This window comes from Callorhinchus milii, unplaced genomic scaffold, assembly GCF_018977255.1.
Source record: "Callorhinchus milii isolate IMCB2004 unplaced genomic scaffold, IMCB_Cmil_1.0 Scaffold10, whole genome shotgun sequence".
Classification (NCBI taxonomy): Eukaryota; Metazoa; Chordata; class Chondrichthyes; order Chimaeriformes; family Callorhinchidae; genus Callorhinchus; species Callorhinchus milii.
Window position 1 is genome coordinate 6,908,877 of NW_024704751.1, and position 25,583 is coordinate 6,934,459.

General features: G+C 41.0%; 1 protein-coding gene across 1 annotated transcript in view; it reads left to right on the plus strand.

Moving 5' to 3' along the window:
* usp32 (ubiquitin specific peptidase 32) overlaps positions 1-25,583 on the plus strand; it is a 65,476-nt gene that overhangs the window by 17,675 nt on the left and 22,218 nt on the right. The window contains exons 3-11 of the mRNA XM_042338567.1: positions 3,150-3,255; positions 3,589-3,707; positions 8,129-8,288; positions 19,377-19,508; positions 20,107-20,214; positions 21,149-21,264; positions 23,235-23,297; positions 24,124-24,207; positions 24,877-24,938. Of these exons, the coding sequence (XP_042194501.1) occupies positions 3,150-3,255; positions 3,589-3,707; positions 8,129-8,288; positions 19,377-19,508; positions 20,107-20,214; positions 21,149-21,264; positions 23,235-23,297; positions 24,124-24,207; positions 24,877-24,938 (950 nt within the window). The remainder of the gene's footprint in view (positions 1-3,149; positions 3,256-3,588; positions 3,708-8,128; positions 8,289-19,376; positions 19,509-20,106; positions 20,215-21,148; positions 21,265-23,234; positions 23,298-24,123; positions 24,208-24,876; positions 24,939-25,583) is intronic.

The following is a 25,583-nucleotide window of genomic DNA, read 5'->3' on the forward strand; positions in this document are numbered from 1 at the left end:
GGAAGAAAAGCATTCATTTCATCAGTGAGAGTCATCAAGATTCCTGAGCAGCTTGGTGATTGAGAGCGCTATTTGAACTCTCAAAACACTAAGCTGCTTAGGAAGTTGGGCCCTGTATTTGAGGCGGAACTGGGCAGTCTCGAGAGTTCATACATAGTCCTTCACTGTTCCAGAAGACATCTGATTCAGCAAACCAGTGTGTGAACCCAATAGAGAAAACAATGTAAGTCACAGCAGTGGCGTTTTGTTGCTTGGAAACGTGGATTTTTAGATCAAAGGTCAACATTCTGCTTTCTACTTCTGCTATATTGCACAATAAAGATATGACCGATTTATGGTGCGTTCGGCATTATGAAAGGAGGTTGGGATTCGTGTGCTAATTCATAGCTGTTCTTTTGAGAAAACCAGAGTGACTCATAGAATAGGGTCATCGAATTTCACAGCACAGGAGGAAGCCATTCGGCTCATTGGGCCACTGCTCTGTAAGCGCTGTCCTTTCAGTGTCACTCCCCTGTCCTTTCCCCTTGGCTTCCATTTATACTTTTCAAACACAGTTCTTGCTGATCTCCCTTTTAAAAACTGGATTTATTTTTCTTCAACCCTAACTTGGTAAAGGCAAAAGGTTGGGTTAGAATCGAAGTGTGGGAAGAAGGGAGCAAGAGAAGGAGGAAAATTGATGTGTTTAATCAGCAGAACATGATTGTGAACGGATCAAACATTAATAATAATAATGCGAGCTGGCTGGTCTTGAGNTTTTTTTCTCGCTTGCGAGTGTTTTTGGAGCAGATGGGTGCAGATATTACTTGAGGCAACTTATTGTCAGTAAGATCAAAATGGTTTGATGGTTTACCATTGCGCCACCACTTGTTGTTTACATTGCAATTATGCTTCCTTTATGATTATTACACCAGTAAATGTTGCCCAACATTTATGTTCCCGGCAATACACAGTCAATTAAAACCACTTTACAGTATTTCCTGTGAAGCGCTTTGAGATGCCTCGATGACTCGATTAATGATAATGTTTGATCCATTCACATGTAGCGGTGTCTGGATTAAAACACTTGGAAGCTTTGTCTGTGTGATGCAGTTTAACATCTTACCACTAGATGTCATTAGTAGCATTTTGGAAAACAGTACATTTCGAGAACTTACTTTAATTCTTTATATACAACATTGGTCTTAAAATTGGACATTGGAGTCTGTCTGGGTTACTCAGACTTTGCATTGAAGATGCAACAGTCATTTCGATCCTCTTAAAAAAAAAAACAGGACTTGCTTACCTGCTCAGATGCCACCTGTGTGTGTTTATATGAGCAAGACTTTTTTTTTAAAGTTTACTTGTTTTCCACCGCCACCCCTTGTCGCACCTCTAGAATTTTATTTTGGTTCCAGTCAAGGATGGGAAAAGTTCTCAGTCATAAGATCTTCCTGATTCCTTCCCACGTGATACATTTCTAAAGTTTAAAATCACTTTAAAATTTAAAAACGCCTTTTTATTGAAGTACAGTATCCCAGAAAACTAAAAATTGATGTCTTTCAAAATCTTGTGCTGTGTTCTGACCCCTAGATTTAATTTATGGTTGTGTATGAAATTTGCTTCTGTGTGAATGTTTGGTGTGTACGTGGGCATGGTTCCAAGTATTTTTCTCCTAATGCCAATTTATTGCCCACAAAATTTTGTGGATCGGTCGGGTGTCTGACATGTGGAAACCCGTCACCATGCTTAAAAGTATCCAAACCAGATGCCAACTATGCTTGGAAATTTTCTGTATCTGGAATGGAATGAGCACTCTCTCTGGAGGGACTCTCCCTATTTATCTAATTCTGGAGATTTGCATTACTGAATATTACTTAGTAATAGTCGATAATATATTTAGATATTACACTCATCTCAAACAAAACAATAATAATTAATAATGATCTCATTATTAATATGCTCCATGAGCAGAAGTCACTCTGCTCTGTGGTTTTGTCGCATTCTCCTTAGTCTAATTGGAACAAGTTTGATTGGACAAGTGGTATTGTAAAAGGTCCTTTAAGTTGAAATAACCTGTGATTATTGACTGAATGAATTAACTAACAAAAGGTAGAGAGTAATATTTAGTTAATAAACAAGAAAGGGGGTCAATCTAAGTCATAAAGTAAGTGTATAAAGTGCAGAAGGATCATAACATTGAGTTATTTTTCTTCTCCCTCTCCGAATTTATACTTTGAAACTGTTAGCACTTTTTGTTTGATTTTCATCTGGATTTCATACTGTTTAAAATCTGCACTTAGCCATCTGTGTTAGTGCATGAGTGCTTCCCCTTCCCGCCCACCCCCCTACCACCAAAAAAAACTATTTGCACTCAGGCAGCAAGGCTGACTTGAGCACAGACCGACAGAACATTGCCACTTACACCTGCGGTTATAAATATTTTACTGCGCGATCGGCTCTTTAATAATGTTAGAGGAGTTTTCGCGGGAGCAGGGGGCTTGGGACCCTTTAAAAGGAGTATGGGGAGGAATCCCAACACATTTTCTGAGCCCCATTTACACCACACACTGAAGTGGGAATCCTTGCCCAAATTATAGCAAATTTGCCACAAACGTCACCAAACACTCGTGTAAAAAGACCTCCATGTGCCCAACTATTTAAATCACAAGAGCATCAAATGCTGCTGCTGCGTTCAGGCATGAAATGTAGATTGTTTGGCGTGAGTGCCCACTGCATTTGCTGTCTGGCAGCTAAAACACTGCCATCAGGAGAATTATGTAATATGCTTTGATGCCTGCTGTAGTTGTAATGAAACCATGTTCCAGCAACACACCAGATGCTGTGTTACCACCCAGGCACACATATAACCAACGAGAGCTAGGAAGGAAAACACGAGGGATTGAAACAATTTTCACTCCACATATTGCAGGGCACAGTAGCGTTTTTGTACAAAACCTCTGAAGATGGCTTGAATATTTTCAAAGGCAGGCAAAGAAAGGATGAACATGTTATCTTCTGAAATTGTAAATTATGGAGATGGTGGTGTGGTGGTGGTGTCTTTTTTTTAATATAAAACTTCTTTTAGACTGTTCTGTACATGTTCCCAGTGAGAAAAAATGTGCTCGGTATTTGTTTACGTACATTAAATTATGTGCGTTTTGTTTCTTCAGGTGATTTATCAATCGTTTGGTGGAACATCGAAAGGCCTACATTTTAATAATCTGATCGTGGGGCTGGTCCTCCTGACAAGGGGAAGAGATGAAGAAAAAGCAAAGTGTAAGTTTTGCTACTTATGTGGAGTAAACTATCTTGTGTATTTAGTAATAAATGGATAAAAAGTTGCATGAGGTCTGAAATTTTCTCTTTGTATAATTCTCAAAGTCGAGACTGTTCCTGTATTTACCAGATAGATTGGTTGTGTGTTTGGTTGTCTGAGACCCTCGTCCACTGTAAGCTTCTTAGCTTGAGCGAAGGGAAATGAGGGAAGATTCATTTCAAATTTGTTTCCTTGGAAGAAGTATTGTAGGTCAGTCCACCAAACTAGCTGATGTTTATCTCCTGGCACAGCACGACGCGTATTTTAACTTGGGTACCTTTATCCTGTTGCAGATATTTTTAATCTCTTTGCCAATGAGGCTGGGAGCTATGTCGTGCGAGAGGAGATGGAGACTATGCTGCGTACCTGTGATGGTGAGGTGCCGTTGGGACTTAAGAAATGCTTTGCTGAGGTAAGTGTCAGTAACCCTCTTGTTTACCTGTATTGTTCCAGCTGTTAAAGGTGTGTCATTAGAACCAAGATACAGATGCTTCCCATGGGGTCTAACTTGGACTGATCACCTGTTGTAACTTGTTGTGCTTCTGTATCGACCTGGCAGAATTTTATTTTAGCATTCTGTGTCGTATGCTTTATGTGGTCTGGTCAGTAATACCCAAGTTAATTCGGAGACATTTGTCCCTTTTCCTTTGGTAAGAATAAGGATGTGTATGCTCAACAGATGAGGCATTTCCAACCCCTCCCCCACTCTCTCTGAAAAGGAGGACCATTACTTTTTTATATATATATAGCCAACAAATTCTCCAGGAGACCATTTTAATTGCTTTTTCTCTCGGAAGGCTCCGTGATTAAGTCCACCCAACCCGAAACCCCAACGTTAATCTTGATGGGCGGGTTACTTCTCTTTCACAATCTTCTTTGCGATGTAGAATTGTAGAGCTCGTTAAATGTGAACTTCAAATTAACTCTGATTTTTAACGAGCATAAAGATTGTCAAGTCACCCTTCAATCTTTCACTCCTCCCATTCCCCCCCCCCCCACCCCCGCCCATATGAAATTAACCAAAAAGGAATTATTTTAGGGGAGGTGGAGAAGGAAACTGATAATTTGGGATGTCTTATTTTGATATCTTGGGACGTCCTTCCGAAGTGAAAGGTGCTATATAAATATAATTTGTAGTTGTTGCGTTTTGGGCTTGTGGCGGATTGAATGGACTATTTTACTATGATTGCTCAAGTCCACAGCATAATCCAAGTTACATGTTTGAGAACAAGATTGCAATTCTTTTGATTGATTTGAACTAATTCCTCCACCGCTCACAAACGTTCCTGCATAGCTCCTCTCTGGGGTCCGATCTTACTCAATGTATTTGGCATGTTTGTGCTTTCTCATTGTGGCTTGGTCTGAACGTGAACCGTTTGGTGCCTGGTCAGCCCAAGGCACAGATCGCTGGAGTCTCTCGGTGGGTTTTCAGTTCCAGAGCTGTGTTTTTCTTGGCGCCTTTTGAACATTCAGATATTTTCTGGGACGAAATCTGGCGTGTGCAATTATGTTCAATCTTCTAAGTGTTTCTCATACTGGGGGATAAATAGTTCAATACTTATTGTCTTGAGGGTCAACCTAAAAAATGCAGTTAACCTTCACTAGTAGAGGAGTAGAAAGAAATTTACTTTCGCAAAGTGGAGCAGAACTAATGGTGTCCATATCAATCAAAATGAAATTCTCACTGTAAAAGCGCATTGTATGTCCCTCCATATAGGGTAGTATTGTTAAAACTTTGGCAATGTTCACATGATGGAACAATTTTGGTTCCTCTTTCACAATAATAGGACAGCCCCACGTGGGATTTCCCCGCTGACGTATTGGTCACTGTTCTTTTTGGTCACTGTTTGTACGTATATCCTGAATACACACACGTGTGTCATTCAGTGAAAGAGACTCGAGCTTTCATTCTTCGACTCCTAGGGCAGGTATCGTTTACTTTCTCCAGGCAAGATAAGGTGTTGAACTGTTCAATTGGTGTGATAACAGACTGGGTCTGTGAAACAGTATGATTGTCTAAACAGGAATGTGCTTCATGTCACTGCTTAGTATTATTAACTACTCATTGCATTCAGAATAAGACTTAATTTGAAAAATGGTGACTACGAGAATTCCGGTGAGTCATCTTTCCTTTTCTTTGATTAGAAGTCCTGTTTTGATGCTTGTTCTTGATCGCTGTAAACATATAGTAAACCTGTTGTTTTAACTTGTTTTGCGGAGGCGAGATTTGTAGTATGTATTAAGCGCTCTGAGACAGAGAAGGCTCTTCCCTGCAGAGAAGGCGCTTATATAGGTGCAAGTTGTTGTTTGATGTATTTACTGCTATAATCCTGTGCTCATGTAATAGTATGATACCAGCTTGGCAAATGTTCTCTCTTATCACTACTCTTCTCATTGCCTTTTTGGGGATAAAAATGTAAAGAACTGGAATTAAGTGTAATCCTTTTTCTATCCATTTTCCCCCCTCCCCTATTTTTCCATTTTCTTGGAATGTTTGGTCAAGTTCAGCAGTTAGTGGGACTGACAGCATGAAGTAGAATTTACCTAAATTGATGTAGGTGTGAGGGAGTAGGATTGTTGGGTGCTGACTTCGGTGTTCGTTTTGTACACCAAGCAGGGAGGAGGGAAACTACAAGCCGAGAGCAAGGATGATGCATCATTTGCACATACTCTGAAACGTGCGGGCGGCATAATGTCAGAAGTCTGCAATTAACTATTATTTTCATGATTACAGCTATCCAAATGTATGCACGCTCTCTCTCTCTCTCTCTCTCATTTCTATTTACTTCACTTTCTCATTCACTTTTCCTTCTCTCCTTCTTTCTCACTCACTTTATCTATCCCTTCCTCCCGCTCACTCACTTTCTCTTCTCTTCCCCCTTATTGTTTTTCTCTCCGTCCTTCTTGCTCTTTCAATTAAAAGTAGGGAACAAATCAGCGAGGGCTTGCTGTTTTAATCACTAAGTATGAATCACTCTTCCTTTTTGATTAAGTTGAGGTCACAGCGGGCGGGGGAAGTTTGAGCACATTATAATTTGTTACTTAAGTAGTGGGAGCAATTCTGCTGTCAGATTAGCTTCCCTTTAGTTTCTCAGTTTTTAAATATATAGTTGGGTTTTCCCTGAGAGAGCTCTGGGGAATACTGTGATTTTTCTGCTGTTGCTAAGGGAACTTTTTGGGTTGCATGTTTGCAAATTAATGAAAACCAATTGCGTTTGGTGGAGTCCCACATTACATTTGATTTTTGTTCAAAGTACAAATTAAATAAGCTGTAAGAGAGATGAATGCAAACATGGCAGCCATTATAAAAGCGGAATAAAATTCACAGCAATCCATTGCACAGTCATGTGAAGGCATGGGCCCATGCTACATTTCTAAACTCCATTTCCCTAATCCATTTGAAACTCGCTTCATGAATTATTTGGATGCTTGGCTGCAAAAATATTAAACCGGCTTAAAAAAAACAATTGTGAGAGCAAGAAAGTCATTTCTTGGTTCTGTTTACATTCAGAACCTCAGTTGCGGGGCTGAGCTCTCAGTTTGATGTCGTCCGAAGCATTAGATTGAATTATACATTATTCTGACAGTGATGTCGTGTCCTGTATATTGTGACTGATCGGTCTCCCAAGTTAGGGTATAAACCATGGAACTGATTTCAGAAAGGAGGGAAATTTGGTCTCTTCTACTGACTTGAATCTATATTAAATGACCACAGGGCTATAATCAGAGTGTGATGGACCGGCTGTTTGTCACTTCAGGTAGATAATTAAAATAGTCGTTTGGCTTTGTTTAAAAGGCCACAGATTGAGACTGGTGTAAGATTCTGGATTCTAAACTGCAGTTGCTTTTCCCAGGCAAGCGCTACTGCAATGAAGCTCATTTTGGATGAATGTAATCGACTGGTTGTTTTCACTGTTGTTGGCATTAATCCAACGTAACCACAATGGTTCTTCTAAAATACAACAGACAAATTCCCAAAGAAATCCCCAAATACTGGAGGAGGAAACCCCCCCCCCCCCCACCAGTCACAAAGCACTGGTATGTTTAGCAAGCCTTTGTTTTGTTGGAAAGCACAGAAAGTAATATAATTCCACAGCATTTAAAAGTGTTGAGTAGGAACAAAAAAGTCTCATCCAGCGAAACACTGGTTGGTGAAGTTGGTAACCAATGTATGCTTAGAATGGGATTTGATTATTATCAGCTAAAGTCAACATGATTGGCATCTAACCCCTTTCCTGCTATCATTTTCTTAGGGCTGTCAATAGAAAGATGTCTGATGAGCCACTTTTTCTTTCAATTAAAGCTTTTTTAACAGGGAATTTAATAAGCGTGTAACTAGTTTCCTTATCTGCAGCGATGTAGAAGGATTTACCAGCTGAATCAAGCCAGGGGTCTTGCTTGCTCTCTGTCTCTCTCCCTCCCTCCCTCCCTCCCTCGTGTGTGTGTTAAGAGGTGAATATCTTGGATAAGCCTGAGTCTCAGTTGCCAGAGAAAAAGAAGTCTTTCAAATAACTTTCTGTTTCGACAGAGTTTTGAAAGGCATATGTGCTGGGTGGAACATTTGGGGATTTGAAGCCAAAATGCGTAAAATAAGGCTTCCATAACTTGAACGACCTTTCTGCGTAAAATACTATTGCAGTGAGGCTACACCTGCGTGCACAAGCTCAGAACAACGCTAAAGACATGGGCAACATCACGGTAGCTGTGGTTACGGGTGTTGATTGTTTTCCCGTTCTGTTTTAACCGATTGAAAGTTCTGTTTCACAGCAGATAGTATGTGTTGCTTTCTCTGAATTTTAATCATGCACTGCGATCGTTTTGCTTCTATTCCAGGGAGAGAAGGTCAATTACGAGAAGTTCAAGAACTGGCTCCTTCAGAATAAGGATGCGTTCACATTCGCTCGCTGGCTTCTCTCGGGGGGAGTTTGCGTTACCCTGACCGACGACAGTGATACCCCCACCTTCTATCAAACTCTGGCTGGAGTCACTCATTGTAAGTACAAGTTCAGGGATTAGACTATGCAATGTCTTGTGAAGCACAGCAACTGTTTGATAATTTGCCTCAAGGATAGTTCTGCAGCCATTTAGCTTTCTTGCTATGCTCTGTGAAAGCAAAATTGTTAATGCATTCTGCTTCAGTTCACTTTCATTTGTCATTTTACTTGTTTTCTAATAACATACGATTGAAAAGAGCATTCACAACCACTTATTAGCACACAGAGCATCTCTGACCTCCTGATCCTGACTTGGTGACAACATCGGAAAGTTATGTGTAAAATTTCCCCGTGTGTTGACGATGTTAGTGGGTGACTGGCCGAACAACCCACAGTCTTCTGAGTGAATTTCACTTCCCATTTCTAACGTCATTGTTGCATTGAATCTGGCATTCACTGAGAACATAATCCTCCTGACGTGAAAGGCGCTATACAAACATAATTTGTTGTTGTTATTGATTCCATTATTCTATATACTTTTGAGCAAATATTTTGCACTACATCCAGATATGCCTAGCAGTGGCTATAAAATCAACATCTCAAACTCTCAATAGTCGACTGTAGTGACAGGGTTTTGGTAGGCAAACACAGCAGCCAGTTTGCTCACAGTAAGTTCCCACAAACAGCAATGAGGTGAATGACCTTTTAGTCTTTCTGGCCAGTCCACTAGGAGGAACTCCTAGAAACACTTCGTGGTGTCAAGAGATTTTTATATCGCACCAAAAACCAAATTCATTTACAGCACTGCACATTGTGTCTGTGTAATACAATGAAAAGAATAAACTTCACTCTGAGGCAGAGGGCAATTATTTCTCTTAAGAGTTTTGCTTCCAATCCCATTAAGACTGATGGGTTTCCTTTCTGTGCTGGCAAGTAAGCCCTCAAAATGTGTTGAGTTGAGGTGATCTGAATCTCTTTCCAACTGCACACAGGCCTGGAGCGCAGAGCTGCCCACAAACTTGTAACTTGTTCTCACATAGCCAGAAGAATAGCTGATGTGGGAAGATGAAGATTTCATGCTGACCTGATGATGAATTATCTGACCAATTATCTGCAAAGGGGATCAGTTTTACTCTGCATCCAGCAATGCTACATCTGAATGGGAGGGTAACCCCAGGTGGGGGGGGGAACATTTCATTCCTTGGTTTGAGCGAAACCCAACAAAAAAAACCTAAAATTTTCTTTGTCATATCTTCAATCCCAAAAAATTGAAAGTAGTTTGGATATTCCCCCCATTCCCTCTTGGGAACAATTGTTATTCATTCAGTGTATAAAGCTTTTCAATAGACTTTTAATTTGATGTCAAACACGGTGAACTTGCAGTGCTGAAGCATCACCATATATGTCTGCTGTCTTCCTCTCTCTTGTTTAAGAGGTCTGCTATTATAAGACGATCAGTATTTTGTTCGCATCCCAGAGGGGAGCTGTTATTCACAACACTGACTGTTACTGACAGGCCACTGCCGTTGGCGCATGTCATGCATACACAGGGACTCTTGTCAGGATAAGACGTGCCCAATTGTTGGTTGGAGTGCTGTTTGTCTCTGGATTTCTGAAAACAAAAGAATGAAATTCGCCAACATCAGTTGCATTTTGTATTGTGATCACTTTAGTTTTTAATAATAATCCTTGTATTTGACGTAGCTCATTATCACGTCTTTGAGACGTCTCAAAGCACTTCACAGAATATACTGTAAAGTGAATTAACTATATTTTGAGGGAAAGGCTAAACTAGCACATTATTGAGGCAAGGGTTGTGATGGCAGACAAGTCGAGAAGACATAATGGGAACATAATCTGAAAATATATTGGACCAATAGCTCTGCAGCAGAGTGGCCTGACTCCAAAGATGGTGGGCGTGTGGTTTGGCCTCAGACTCATGCCAGCTGGCTGGAAGACCCCTCAGTATAACTTCCCCTTCTCCGGTCTCCCTCTGTCCTCCATGAGAGCAGCTTCTGCTGCCTCCGCTCAACTCAGAATGGGAACTGGGCTCAGGAAGGGGAAATTTAACTATGACACATACAATGACACTATAGTTTATTGATAAATGGTAACTGAGGACTTGATAGCCTTGAGCAATAGATATAAAGAGTCTTATTAATGCTTACAAATGGTGCTGTTCATCTGGTGGTCTGAAGAGTCGAGTAATAATGATGCTTGGATTTGGTATCACTCACATTGAAATGCCATCACGGAAGTTTCGGTAAAGTGTAGTGACTGTTAGTAGGGGAGCATGGAAGTTATTTTGTGCATGACAACGTTTTACAAAGAGGCGTGAAGTGATGCATTTCATGTCAGGAGGACGTCCCAAAGCACCTAATATTACAAGCTGAGCACCTGAGCTGGTGGTTGGAACTGGATTGGGAGTGTGGGGGAGACAGCTCTCCAGAACTAAGCACAATACTACTGATGCTCCCACTTAGCGCTGTATCTTTGCTTGTCTGGTTGTTAAGCATTCACCATGGTGTTCAGGCTGATGCTATTCAGAGCTAAAGTTCAGTGCAAATCTGAGCGCATCGATCGTGTCATTGACAATGTTGCTTTTGACAAGCCAGGATTGGCACAATGATTTATGAAAGTAACTTAGTGTTAGTGTTCCATTAGTAGACCACAATACATTTTATTTCCGGTTGACAAAGCTAGCGGCTGTTTACAGGACGAATGACCTCCATTTAAATGACCAGGCAATCAGATCTGGTCTTGTGGGAGTTGAACACCCACTAATGGTGCACGTTCTTCTGAATTCGACTGTGCACTAACTTCATTAATGGGATTACAGGCGGCTTGATTTTCTCAACCTTTGCGACACAATCCCTGAAGGTTACATTCTCGGACAACTCCCATGAAAGCTGGGAGTTTCTTTTTAAATTGACTTCTTTGCAGTCCATTTACGACAAATATCCAGTCTGCTGGGTTTTAATATTTTATGTTTTGCTATTCGGGGGCTGTATTTTTTGTACTCACAAATGTTCCCACAGAATGACCACTTCCATTATATCAAAACTGGAAGCTGTTGTGAAGTACCAGTTGATTAAGGATGTGTAGAAATCCAATAATACTTGCAATTTGCGTTTTATAATTTATTCCATATCATGTCCTTGATTTGAGTCCTTGTGAGTTTTTTTAGTTTCCTCCTTCAGTTCATGATGTTGAACGTTTTGTAACATTAAAAAAAAATGCGTCAATGAAAAGTAATAATCGTAGTAGTAGAAAAAAAACATTTTTGATAAAAAGATATGAGGTTGGGGCACAGATTTATGTGGCAGTTGCGCTCTGACACCAAAATGCAAATGAAATCAACTACAGGAGGTTTCAGAATTCCTAGACTATAACAGATGAGTTTGTAAATATTAGTTCTGACAGATAATATGAACATTTCTCCAAAAATTGATTAGAGGGCAGCTGGTATAAGCTGCTGTGCCTATGTATTCCTCTCAGGCCAATCTATTCTCATTCTTTGTTTATGATGTGCTTTGATGATTTCCCTGGTGGCTGTCAGAGGTCATTTTAAAAAAAAGTGTCACGGGCTTGACTTGTATGTCATCTGAGTAACTTGATGAGTGAGTGGAGATGCACAGAATCCAGCAAATGCTTTGTAAGAAGATAACCCCATGCGCGTTGCTTGGCTCAGAATATCGTCCGTGACGCTGGCAAATAGTTGTCGGTTCACTTTGTGAAGTGTATGAGCTCTGATTCTTTGAAAAAGAAAACCTCTGTGGCGAAAATAATAAGCTGCAAATGATAGGCAGGTAATTAACAATGGTATGTTTATCTGCCATTAGGTCCTCCATCTCGCATTCAGTGAGGAGAGCTCCAGACAGCAAATCTTGCCCTCTGCTTTTCTGGTCTCTGACTTTTGGTGGTTGGGGGGTGGGGGTGGAAAGAGACATTGGCGGACTTTACGCTGTGCTTACCTCGTGTTCATGCCCTGCTTAAAAGGCCATCACTGCATAATATTACAGTACGACAATAACAACTTGCATTTATATAGCGCCCCTCACGCAGGGTAGCATCCCAGAGCGCTTGACAGTGGCAGAACACGACTCTGTGCTGAGAATTTTTCCTTAATGGACATGTTAATATTTCTCCTCTCCATTTTAAAAAAAAACCTAGAAGTTTTAGAAGGAAGAAGGTGGCCCGCCTCTCTGATCCCATCTCAAATTCATTACTTAGTCTATGATCTAGTGAGAAAGTACTGTTGCATTTAGTTGCTGCTCATATTCTTCGTTGAGTGGGGGGGGTACCACTTCAATATTCATCACTAAGTCATAAATTTGGACTAACCTTTTAGAGACTGAGTACTTGGAAAACCTTATTGTACTAATGGAGAAAAAGAGGAAGAGAGCTATTCTCTGAACTGATTCCCAACTCGCTTTATTTAGTGAGTAATTAACTCTGTTGGTTAGGTTTTTTCCCCCCATTAACTTCCCCTTGCTGCTCTCCACTATCAGTGAAACTCTTGCGATGTCGATCCCACGTGTAACGCAGGCACTGTTTAAGTGCAAGTTGTTGCATTCAAGGAACTGGATTCAATTAATCACTTCATTCTAAGTTTGGACAAGCTATCCATTTCAGTGTTCTCGGTCACAATACAGCCCGGTGGGACCTTAGTGAAGGTGTGATTCATGAGGCTCTTAATGCTAAACGGTTAGATATTCCTATTGAAATGGTCCCTTTTAATGTCTGCATTACAATATTTTTTTCTGACTCATGCTACAGGGAAAGCACTGTGTCATACTCTTGATGCACTGCAAGTGTTTGTGAGCACTAAGCAAAGCGGGCTATTGTGAGAGGCATCTTACAGAAATGGAATGTTACCATGTTTGTATTGCTGAAAACATAAATCAGATGAGTTGTCAAAGACTTCGTTAAATCCATAGCAGCTGAGGAGGTGCTGTGAACCTGTTGAGAATTGATTCTATTTTTTCTCTTCTTGTTGATATCTTAAAATGTTCACTTGCCTTTAGATCTCTTCCCCTTCCCATCTCTGTTCCCTATTCAATCTGTTTGTGTGCCTCTTCCACTCTATCCTTTCTTCCCCTTTCTACATTTCCTCTCTCCAAATCCCCCACCCCCATCACTACCCTACTCCATGACCACAAGAATTATTAGTTTGACTGGCACAAAGGCTTGACTGTTTTGGCAGTGATCCTGGATTCTTACCTGGGGGCTGCAATGTACTTTGAGTGAGTTTAATTGCAATAAAACACGGCTTTAAATGGCAATACTAATAGACCAGTTGGTGGCGGCGATAGATGAAGTGTTTGTCCCTTGCCGTGTGGATGTGCTGCACTGTAAGCAAGTGGTATCAGTCAAGGTTATCTCTGAGAAGAACACATTCAGGGATTGATGGTGAATTTCAATTGGTAAAAGTGGCTTAAATTGGTAAATTGGATATCACAAGGCCTTTAAATTCCAATAAAATGCAAAGATGCCCTTTTCTGTCATTACATATATAAAGCCGGTTTTCAATGACTCCTATAGATCTTAACTGGCAATGTGCAGTGTTTTGTGAATGTTTGATTCACAGCCTATTTCTGTCCCTTAAAATCGCATGGAGAGGATTTTGGTGCATGGAATGCCAATCAGAGAACACGCTTGTGCCATCTAATCATCTGCCTGTCTTTTATTCTCTTAATTCTCGGAGCTGTGCGCTAAGCAGATCACGCAGCTCCTTGTAAGCTTCTGGGCTTCAAGCTGAACGTCTTATTTTACTGCACGAGTGACAAAAGTCCTAAATGGGGTATGCTGAACTCACTCGCTGGCTGACTCAACACCGCCGTCTCGACCAGCGCAGCCTGGTTTCCTGAGATGCTTTCAGATTTGAGTATGGTGGGGATAAATTCAGTCCAAGTATCCTCGGTGAGGGGTGGAGCATGGTATGCCTGTATTGCTGCCCGCCTGTAAGAATAGTACCTGCAGGTGGGTGAACGTGAGTGTTGGACCACTGAAAACAATTGCATTTACTGAAAGTACCTGTTTGTTTTGCTAAGGATTTAGTACTTGTGTAATGCTGCGAAAAGAACAAGGACATGGCAGCCAATTGCGCACAGCTGTGTCCTACAAATGGTTGTAGATTGAGAGATTTTTACCCTCGGAAAGCAATCCACCAATTGACTAACAGTCGGGTTCTGTAGCCTCTGTTCACCTAGCCGTTACTTACGTTAATCCCCAAGGCCCGATTCTTCTTCTCCTCGACCCCACGGAACTGTTAGTGTTCCGATTTCCTCACTTGTCTGCTTCCACTTCCCCCATTGTCAGTGCTTTGTTCATTTTTGGTTTTACGAACATTAAGAATTTGCTTGGCGAAAGAAGACCAAGGTTCCATCTTGTTCGCCTTCCACCATACTGGCAGTTGCATACGCACGTTGTGTCCAAACTATATTTTTTTCTTCCCCCCTCGAAATATTAAAATAGACTAAATAGAGAGAAAAAAATAAGATTGTAGTGAGGGAAGGTTTAAAAAGTAAGGAAGAATAAATAAGACAAATTTGAAGGTCTAATGAGGTTCATTTGACTGCCTTATTGCCAAAATGCTGTCAATCATTTTCTGCGCCCTGAATATCTTGCATAATGAATTTTAATATTTTTAGGCAGACCTACTTTGCTGCCAGAACTTTAGATCTTATAAATAAGAGTCCTCTAATTACTCTAGGGTTGGGGTGGGAGGTGCAATTTCGAAAGCTTCTGTGAATAATTTAGATGCATAAATAATAGAAGATAAAACCACCCCCCTTGATATGCGTTAAAATTCCGAAAGCAAAGTGAGTATTGCCAGAACCTGCATTTATTCATGAGCTGAGCGTGTGAACAATGAGACTGTGGAAACAGCAGCGCATTTGCTTTTGTTGTAAACATTGTTTACTGAATCTTTTGCGTGGCGTTATTTCACCAATCCTGGTTTCTTTCGCGATTTGAAGCTGGGTAGTTGCTCTCGTCGAATCCTATTTGGATATCGAGCAGAATTAACTCTGCCTCAAAACCAGCTGGGGAATGAGATAATGCACAGCTGCACTCAACATCGCAAGAAGCTTCAATTCTACTTAATCTATTTTTCATTCAGAACATGTCCAGATAGAGTACAGTGATTCCCAATGGCTGGCAAAAGAGACATTTTACAAGCAGACAGGCTTTAGTTGGTACGCCTTGTTGCAGATTGGTTACTTTATTTTGTTAACAAATGAAGAGGTCTTTTTTGCTTTTCTCGCTCACTTTCCTTGAAAGAGCAAAAGTTTCCCAAGTTGAGAAGTACTGTAAACTGTTGAATGGCTTCTCTGATCTTTTATTGCTGCCCAGGATCAAACGTACTTGCTCCTTGATATCCAAAGTTGTCCGATTTGCAAAGATATCTTTGCTTTTTTTAAAAAAAACTTAATGAAAGAGTTTGTTTGGGGTTATTTGCATTTTGGAATTTCATATCACATCAGCACTGGGCTGGCATGTTTTACACTATTATTAATTGTGTTAGCTCAGTTGGAAGCATCTTCATCAGAAGATCTAAACTCTTAATCTAAACTGTGATTCCAATGCACTTACTGAAGGAGGGTTACATTGCAATCCTACATTCAATCTCTCTTTGTACCCTTGTTGGAATCGAGCTGACTGTGAAATAACCTCACATTGTTTTTTCCCTCAGCTTTGCTGTGCAAAATGTTAACATTTTGTATGTTCTTCAAATTGTTTGAACATCTGGTTGGCAACAACTTTTGGAGTCACCGAACATTTCCTTAATTGCTCCTTTACTAATAATAATAATCCTTGCATTTGATATAGCGCCTTATCACATCTTCGAGACATTTCAAAGTGCTTCACAGAATATACTGTAAAGTGAATTGACTGTATATTTTATGGGTGAAATGAGACCGAAGTTTCAATGTGAGTGAACCTCCCCCCAACTCAGGAAAGTGAGCTGAAGTGACATGACAGGCTGAGGAATTCACTTGAGAGCTGAGCGCTCATCATGCACTCGGATCACACAAAACTAGGCTTCCCAAATGTTGCTTGTTCTGCTATGCTTCCTGACTGTTGCCTCAGCAGTTTTTGGCTTGCCAGCTCTTGTGATAATAGATGCATTTCAAAGCATGTCATGCATTGTGTTGTGTTTGGTACCTTTCGGGTTGCAAGCAGAAATAAGCATACAGATTCAGTGCAAGTTTTACCAGGTTCGGATGGATTTTTTTTGCTCAGTGGGGGGAGAGAAGAGGGAGAAATAACTTACAATTCCCCCCAAAATAAAAAAAAATTCTGATGATTTTTGTGCTGCCCTGCATCTCACGTTCCCCTGACTGCCCAGTTGCAAAGCAATTAAATGCAGCGTCGTTCTGACTTGCAGTTGACTGAAGGATTAAAGCTGCGGACTCAATTCAGTGAGATGACTCATTTTTTTATATTAGGTGTCGTCTTTAATTGTAGTGTAAAGAAATTCTCTAAAGATCTTTTCCTCGTGCAGCACACACAATGGTTCAAGACCCACATAAGGAGCTCCAGCTCAGAGTCCACATTGGCACTCCATTCTTGGAGGTGCTGTTCTTTGGATGAGACAATAAACAGAGTTCCACCTGTTCAGGCACACGTTAAAGATCCCATGCCGCTACTGAGAGAGAGGAGGGAATTTCTTTCTCCTGGTGTCTCGATGAATTAGTCATTCATTTTGTGGAAAAAGGCTGAGGCATTTGCTTACAAATACAGTCGTTGTACTTGACAGCAATTTCCAATGAAACCCTTTGAGTCATTTTGATTTTCTAGTTGCTGTATAATATGAAAGGGTTATCATTGGTAGTAATTGCATGAAGTGATCTCGACAGGTTGTCTCTGCATTTTGACCTGGGTCTAAGACAAGTGCATCACATAGTAAGCTTTTTACACTTTATTTCTGGTTGATACACTGAGCTGCCCATAGTCTGTGATCTTTAATGTCCACCTGAACAGGCAGTCAGGACCTCAGCTTAACCTCTCATCTGAAGGGACTACAGGTTTGCCCTGAGTGTTAGTCTATACTGTAAGCGTAACGTGGATCTTGAAGCCAATATGATTCAACAAGATGTATTTAGATAGTTGAAAAATGTTATGAATTCTCATGTATTAAACAAGTAAGAGTTTCTGAGGAGTGTTAATCTGCCACGTGTGTGCTGGCAGTACCACATAATTCAATTGTGTAGTAGATATCACGTTGGCGCTCCCAGGTTTCAGGGGAAATGAGAACCACCTGCTTTACTCAGCCCCACCCACTAAAATTAGTCATTCAAATATTCACCCCAGGAAGTCCCAACTCATCCCAGTAAATAGTTAAGTTTCATAATTCGTGTTAGTGCTGTTCACATTTTCGTTTTAAGGGTCTGTAGTGGTTTCAGGTGTTACACTAGAGGCGTCTCTGGATTACCCCTGTGTTAGGCCATCCACCAGAGGCCATCTTGCTTGTGAGCAGCTGAACAGTACAAAATTTGAGTTCTCTGAAATTTGGACTTTGGCATTTGACTCAGACTCATAACAGTTGCTGTGCATTCCTGATAGCAGGGCTCAATGGATTTTTCCAGGCCTTTTTTTGGGGGGGTCAGTGCCTGACACATGGTCAATGCATTTGCATGCTTAAGAGTATCCAAATCTGATAAGAGTTCCACAAAATACAGAACCTAACATTGAGACTTGCCTACATAATGTCTACTCCCACAGTTACAGTTCATTGTGTCACAGTGCACCCTTCTTTATAACTCCTACCTACTCTAGTTTCTAATTTCCTCATAAGCCTAGTTTCCAATGTGTCTGTGATGCAGTGTAACTTGCTTAAATTCATGAGAGCCACTCTTACTCTAAACCACCTTGTGAATCGCCACTGACACTATCTTACTATAAACCACCTTGTAAATCTGTACTAATGCTATTTTAATTGCTCCCCCCCCCCCCCCCCCGAGTTCTGTTGACAAAACTGAAAAACAAGTGCACTGTTGGAAGTTCAAAAAAAATTGCCATTTATGATCTGCGTCAAGTTGATGTTGTTGAGCTGTGCATATCTTTCACTTTGCTGTGCACAGCCATTGTACACAGTGCACGTTCCATTCTCTCTCCCTCTCAAAATAAATTGATGAATCCGACTGCAGATTAGTGGTGGCGGCTCTAATCAGTTCAGCATCATTGCACAAGGATGGCAGACTGTCTCTCCAGGCTGCATTAAGACATTTCTCTAAATCTCTGGAGACTAATTTAGTCACTTTCACTTATTCTCCAAGTGTATATTTGTTGCAAGATGATATCACATTTATTTGAGTAGCAAAATTAGCTTCTGTAGATTACAATCAGACATAATATCACAGTTGTGAGATGTATGTGTTTGTGTGGGTGGGTGGGTGGGTGGGGGAGGTTGGGCTTAGATTAACTAGGTTCCTAATAGCTTTACAAGCCATTTCGATCACTTGAAAAGAAAGATCAACTAATTGTATGTTCAGCATTGAGGTCAACAACGACAGCAATGACATTTGTATAGTGCCTTTCACGTCAGGAGGACGTCCCAAGGCATTGGATAGTCAGGAATTTGCACCTGAGCTGGGGTTTGGATCAGCAGGGCAGAGAGGCGAGGGGTAGGGGAAGGGTGATTGAGGATAGGGGTAGGAGTCGAAGAGGAGGACCTTGAGACGGTTCTTAAGGAGGCAACGGTGTCAATAGCAAAGGTGCCACTTTTTTTAAACAAAAACCAGGTCTGGTATATTTAAGTTTGAAGTAGTTTACTATAAAACCTACTTTTCCACCATCATATTTTTCAGAATTAAATGCGTGAGTTATAAATTCTAGGGTTTATGTTTGAAGTTTCATATTGGTTTTCAAAGAAATTTTGTGTTTATTAAAGCTATCCAATAATAATAATAATCCTTGTATTTAATAGTACCTTATCATGTCTTCGAGGCATCTCAAGGCGCTTCACAGAATACACCATGAAGTGAATTGACTATATTTTGTGGGTTGTAAGTTTGCTTTATCACATTGTGCAGTCATAGTTGTGAATTTCTGTATAATGTCTCTTTAATGTTAATTAGCATTGTCTATTAGTGCTCAGGCCACGTGTGCATCTGATTAATTCAAATATTCTGTATTTGCAGTAGAAGAGTCTGACATAATTGACCTCGAGAAGCGCTACTGGCTCCTGAAGGCTCAGTCGAGAACCGGACGTTTTGATTTAGAAACATTTATTCCGTTGGTTTCTCCACCCATCCATCTATCTCTAAGTGAAGGTAATTGAGGCATCGCTGCTGAGAACACAGTACACCGTGAGCAGCGGGTTACAAGGCTGATGAAACCCAATTGAGGTGGCCGAGTGACCTCACAAACTGTTGGGAACGAGGAGAGAATAGCAATTGAATTGCCGTGATTCTGTCTGCGGCAGCAATGAACTCCATAAAGACCATGACCCCGTGGAACATGGAACTCCATCCTTTTTGTTACAGGGGAAATAAAGTTCAGAGAGAATAACGAAAGGTCATCGACCTGAAACGTTAACTCAACTCACTTTCCTCTTTCCATAGATGCTGCCTGACCTGCTGAGTGCTCCCAGACATTTCTGTTTATATATTAGAGAGAATAAGGTTCCATTCAGTGCATTGTTTCCTTTTTATGAAAGGAACGTGTTAAGTTCAGATCGGGTTATCCATGTAGGAAATTTAGAGCTGTTTATGTGGTGCATATTTTTTGAGGTACATCCAGTTTCCAGTTGATGCTTTAAATATCAAGCAAGCCACTAGCTTGTTCCCCCCACCCCCCCCCGCCATTATTATGCTCCTGTAAACGTCCTTTTGTGATACGTAACTTAGACGTCATTTGTTCCCGTTGCAGGTTTATTCAGTGCTTTTGATGAAAATCGTGACAATCACATTGATTTCAAAGAAATCTCTTGCGGGCTTTCTGCCTGCTGTCGAGGGCCTGTTGCTGAACGGCAGAAATGTAAGTATGTCGGGAAATTTTAATAAGATGTGCTGTAGAATTGCTGCACTTGGACAGCACAGCCTTAAAAGAAGTGTTCATTGATTTTATATTTGTCCATTATTGTTCAAATTTTTTGTGGAAATGCACCCGAGCAAACTATCAGGCGAATCTGGTGTAGGAATACACTTGATCTGGACCTGAAAGTGTTCAGCCAAGAAATACGGTAATGCACACGTTACCGGATGGTGATTGGGTTTTGAACATTGTTCTTTTCATACCTTTGTATTAAATTCAGTTCAAACCGAGAAACAAAAGTGATTGTTTTCTACTGATCGGTATCTTAAAGAAATAAGTTTGGTTTATCTGGAGCTCACTGCTAGAGGGTGCAACTTCAGAGTATAGCGTTGTTCGTAATAATGCAGCGCTAATTGACAGCATGTTGGAATGCCAGTAAAAGGGGCCTGATCGCTGAGTAAATCTCACAGTATTTGAGATTCGTGTGACTTGGCCCTGTATTCTCGTTGAGATCGATAGTTTTGCTAGGAACTACGACCAAGAAAACGCAATCGTCTTCCTCTCAGATTAAAGACACTTAAACATGTAATTTCTCTTTCCAGCTCTCTATTCTGGTGAGTACTTTTGGCTTGGGCAATAAAGAAATTATATGCAGGCATTGCTTAATCCCCCTGCTTTATCCCTCCTGTACTCTCTTTAGTTTAAATCAGATTTTGTAAGTCCGTTAGTCATACACACTGTGTTGGAAATTCTTTCCACCACCCCGAAACGTTATATTAGACCAGTCATCCATCTGATTTCTGCAAGAAAAGAGCTGAGCTTCTGAAAGCCTCTTACACTTCTAGTTGCGTTCTTTTTGCCCTCAGTTTGAAAGCAATGATGTACATACACTGTTGCATTGTGAAAATGGATGATGAACAATTCTATGTTTCGCTAGTTTGCTTCAAGGTGTTCGATACTGACCGCGACGGGGCCTTGTCTCGCACTGAACTAGAAGAAATGGTAGTTGCACTTTTGGAAGTCTGGAAGGATAACCGCACTGACAAAATTCCCGTAAGTAACGGGTTTTAGTCGACCCAGAATAATTAGCCGGCACTGAATGAGAGCACTAATTAATCCATTAATGCACGAATTGGCATCATGTGAAACTCTGCATTTAGCGAAATTAAAATAATGTGTTTCCCAGCAGTTCTTCATTGATCTTCCTTCAATAGTACTTTTGCATTTTTATTTATGCATTGTGGAAACATCGTAAATTGAAAGAAACTGGATTTTTTTTTCAAAAAAGCACAAAAACTCCAGGGAATTATAATGCACTCATTACATTTTGCCTAATCCTCTCCACTGGCAGCCCAATGTCATGGAATCCCCAGCTCGCTGCCCCGCTGAGCGGTAAGATGTGGGTTTATTCATGATATTTTCCACATGCTGAGCTACCATTCCCTGCCATGGCACAGTTGCGAGGAGGGAATGGTGAATGAAAGGGAAAGTGGCCGCGGGCTGCTTGCATGCTTCTTAGCAGCCACGTTCAGAGCTGCATTGTTGAAGCCATGGCCCATCCTACTGTCTGGGATTATTTGTGGCGTGGGAAGATTTGAGACAGGGAGCATTTTACATAAAATATATTTGTTTAAATTAGGATAATGCAGAACACACGTTTGCAAAAATAACTACCACCGCAAGGGCCAAAATTAATTGAGTTAATTGGAAATGGCAAAAGGTTCTTTTACTTGTTTGACTTGTTTTTCCTCCAGGACTCGTCTTTAGGGTAGTGATAATATTTTAAAAAATGAATGTGCTTTCTAGTACTATAGTTTTACAATCATTAAAAGGATGTAGTGGGTGGGTAGGAGACTGTTTAATGTATTGGCGCTCCTTCGATCTTTCAAATCTTGCGAGACATACATGATTTTGACTATTTTAAAACCATGACTAACGACTCTTTGTCTCCACTGCTCTTCTGCAGTAGTGCAGTTGTGTTACGGGAATGGTCTGAATGTATCCCAAAACTGCCCTGGTCATTTTAACAGGAAATCTGCACTTTAGACGAGCCTGGGGTGGGCCGAGGGGGGGAAACTCGCCCTCAGCTATCGTATGCGGTCAAAAAAAAATCCCAGCTGATAATACCACATGCCCTCAGCAGGTCAGAGGGCTTTCCAGGAGTAGACAAGTTCACATTGCCCTGCAGGTCAATCCCAAATGTCACTTGCAATTAAACTGACCAGTGCAGCTCCAGGACTCGTGCAGGTTGGAATCGGAGTAGCTTCAACCGTTCCCTACTTTCCAACAGTATGCCGTAGGCTCCTTCCCTCCCTCTCCCCCCAACGTTACAGAATAAACAATCTCTTCATTTCCAATGCCAGTCATCCTTGTGACATGCAAGTGAGATTGCCGAGTTGCTCTGGCCTTTGAGCAGTCATGCCCACTGGGAATGAGGTTGAGAATGCTTCAACTCAACTCGCATATGATCGGAACAGTCATCAGGGGAGCAAGTTTTCCATCTCATCAAACCACGTTGAGTTTGAAGCTAGGTCATAGAAGTGAAAGGACAATATTCCAATCCACTGCATGTATAGTTTAATTCCCCCTGGAAATATGGTCTTTGTGTCTCTCTGCCAGTTACCATTCATCAACTGACGGGATACGAGCAGACAACCTGCTCTCAGACCCTCACAAACCTACACCCATAACACATGGAAGCAATTGTCTGTCCATCCTCTTGGTCAAGGAATAGCATCTGGGATGGTGTAAACCAAAGAGCAAATGCAAAAATAAGCAATTAAGTGTGTGTATGTATATAATATAAATTAAATGATGCTTTATTACTTCATCATTCTCTCCTTGTGGGAGAGTTTTTTTTTATTTTACACTTCCCTCATTTCCGAGACTCTGTCCTACTCTTCCACAGCACGTCATCTAAATACTGCATCACCTTAGATCATGTCGTTGAGCAACTTGTAGCCACTGTTGCAAGATGTGTAGTGGAGCAGGTGTTCACAGTAGTGTTTTGTGACTCTCTTTAGGAATTGAGCATGGCGACGCCTGACATTGTAAATTACATCTTGAAGAAGCACGACACCACTAAAGTAAGTCTTTCTGCAGTCAGCGCTTTGCATTGATTTCACTTCACGTTGATTTCAGCCTGTTCCAGGTAACCTTGTTCATGCTGTGGATTGATAGCATCATTGTGGTTTGCCTTGTGCTCCTGTACATGTGTGACTCCACTCCATATTGGAGTTCTAAACACAGAACACAGATTTTGGTTGAAATTATGAAACCATGAACAGTGGTTAACCACTTTGGGTTTTCTTGTTATAGTCTACTTAAATGTACCCTGTTAAAGGGTATATTTGCATCATCAAATTTTACAAGGGGAAAAACTATTTATTCTTCATTTTCAATCTACGACTGTTTGTGGGTCATTGCTGTGCGCAATTGGCTGCCGCGTTCGCCCACACATATACAATCAATTCACTTTACAGTATATTCTGTGAAGCACTTTGAGACGTCTAGAAGACGTGAAAAGCGCTATATCAAATGCAAGGATTATTATTATTATTCCCTTTTGCAGATAATCAAATTGTTTTTAAATACCCTTGTGGTGACAAATTGCCCCATGAACCAAAGTCCCATCTGTCTGTTGGAAAAAAATGTTTTTTTTTGGTCAGCTGGGCTTTAGCTGGTTAAATTTCAGCTGTACCCAAAAGCACACTCTGGGATCCCATCCCGAAGTGAATGGCATTCTATAAAGTGTGTGGTATTCACTTCATTGGTGTTTGTAGGATTTTGCGAGTGTGCAAAATGAATGCTATGTTTGACTACAAATACACGGGCACTGTAAAGATTCAAGTTATTTCTTTCTTAACAGTTGAGGAATTAAAACCTGTTTTTTTTTAAATGTGTTAATGATAGCTGGGGCAACTAACCCTCGAGGACTACCAGATATGGAGCGTAAAGAGCGCTCTGGCCAATGAATTCCTCAATCTCCTCTTCCAGGTTAGTTTGCAAGAAGTTCAACAGATGAGTTTGGTGAAACGTTAAGAATTTAGATGTGTGATGGATAGAAGCACAGTCCATGTAATTCTATGTAAATGCTCCCCTTAAAATCAAATGACGATGGAAGATGAGTGAAGGCTCCTAATTACAGCTGAGTCCACGTTGCCAGTGTTGTAACAGAGCAAACTTGCAGAGACCAGGGTTTGCCTTGCTCTGCAAGCCGACCAGTTTCCGCTCTTTGTGGGGGGAGAAGAAAAAGACCTGACTAACTCCCGGGTCATCAGGTCACCGTCGTCGACACTTCCTGTGTGCTGTGCATGACACAGAGCAGGAGCTGACACTGGTGCCGACGAATCAACAGCAATTAATTATATTTGTCTAGCGCCTTTCCTAACGGAAGGAAGACGCAAAGCGCTGAAGGATCGCCTGGGATCTGGACAAACGGGAAGCTTGGTGTTTTATCATGAGATCTAGCTGATGCGCGGGAAGCAAGTGGGTCAGTTGCGCGCATGCTGAGTGAATGGATCCACGCTCCCAACTGAATCCACACAGTTAACAATAAGTGTGCTACGACAGAGTTGCGCTTTCGATGGGGTCTCGATCTTTTATTGTGGAAAGCAGTAAGGCATTTTTTAGAGACCGCGTTCTGATCTCTTTGTTTCTCTGCAGGTATGCCACATCGTTCTTGGTCTTAGACCAGCCACCCCGGAAGAAGAAGGACAAATTATAAGGTACACAATTTCTCTCAGTGCTTTCAGATATTGGCAGTGTAGCATTCATCCAGGCCTCTTGAGCTTAACAACCACTTTGTATCCTAATTTATGTCTTCCATGATACTTTTCTTTAATATATCATGGAAAGCAGATCTATTCTTTTTTAAAAAATTCCCCATTATGTTAACACGGTTTAAATTTAGACGTTTAATATCCAGAATAATATCTCGGACCCGATGTAATATTCATTGTAACCCTGGCTCAAATCCAACTAACTAAGTCTGCGTGTTCCTTACTATTTCAACAAAAGTTTCTGATTGTGAAAATTCAGAGTTAATTTCTTCTACACAAGATCAGATACAAACGTCCGTAACCTTCAAGGGGACTGGGCAGCCATAACATTGACTCTTAGGTTTTGGTCTGAAGTATTTTCAAAGGCCTCTTAGGAAATTTCCACTAAAATTTCCCCATGATATTATGAAAGTTTATTTATCCCCTAAAGCACCAGGCAACAAGGTTTTGTGCTTACTGTGCCTTTCAGTCTATTTAGCAGAGTAACAACAAAATTACATTTGTGAAACGCCTTTTACGTCAAAAGGAGGTCCAAAGGCGCTGGACAGTCAGAGTTTGCGACCTGAGCTGGGGTTGAGATCCGGCGGGGGG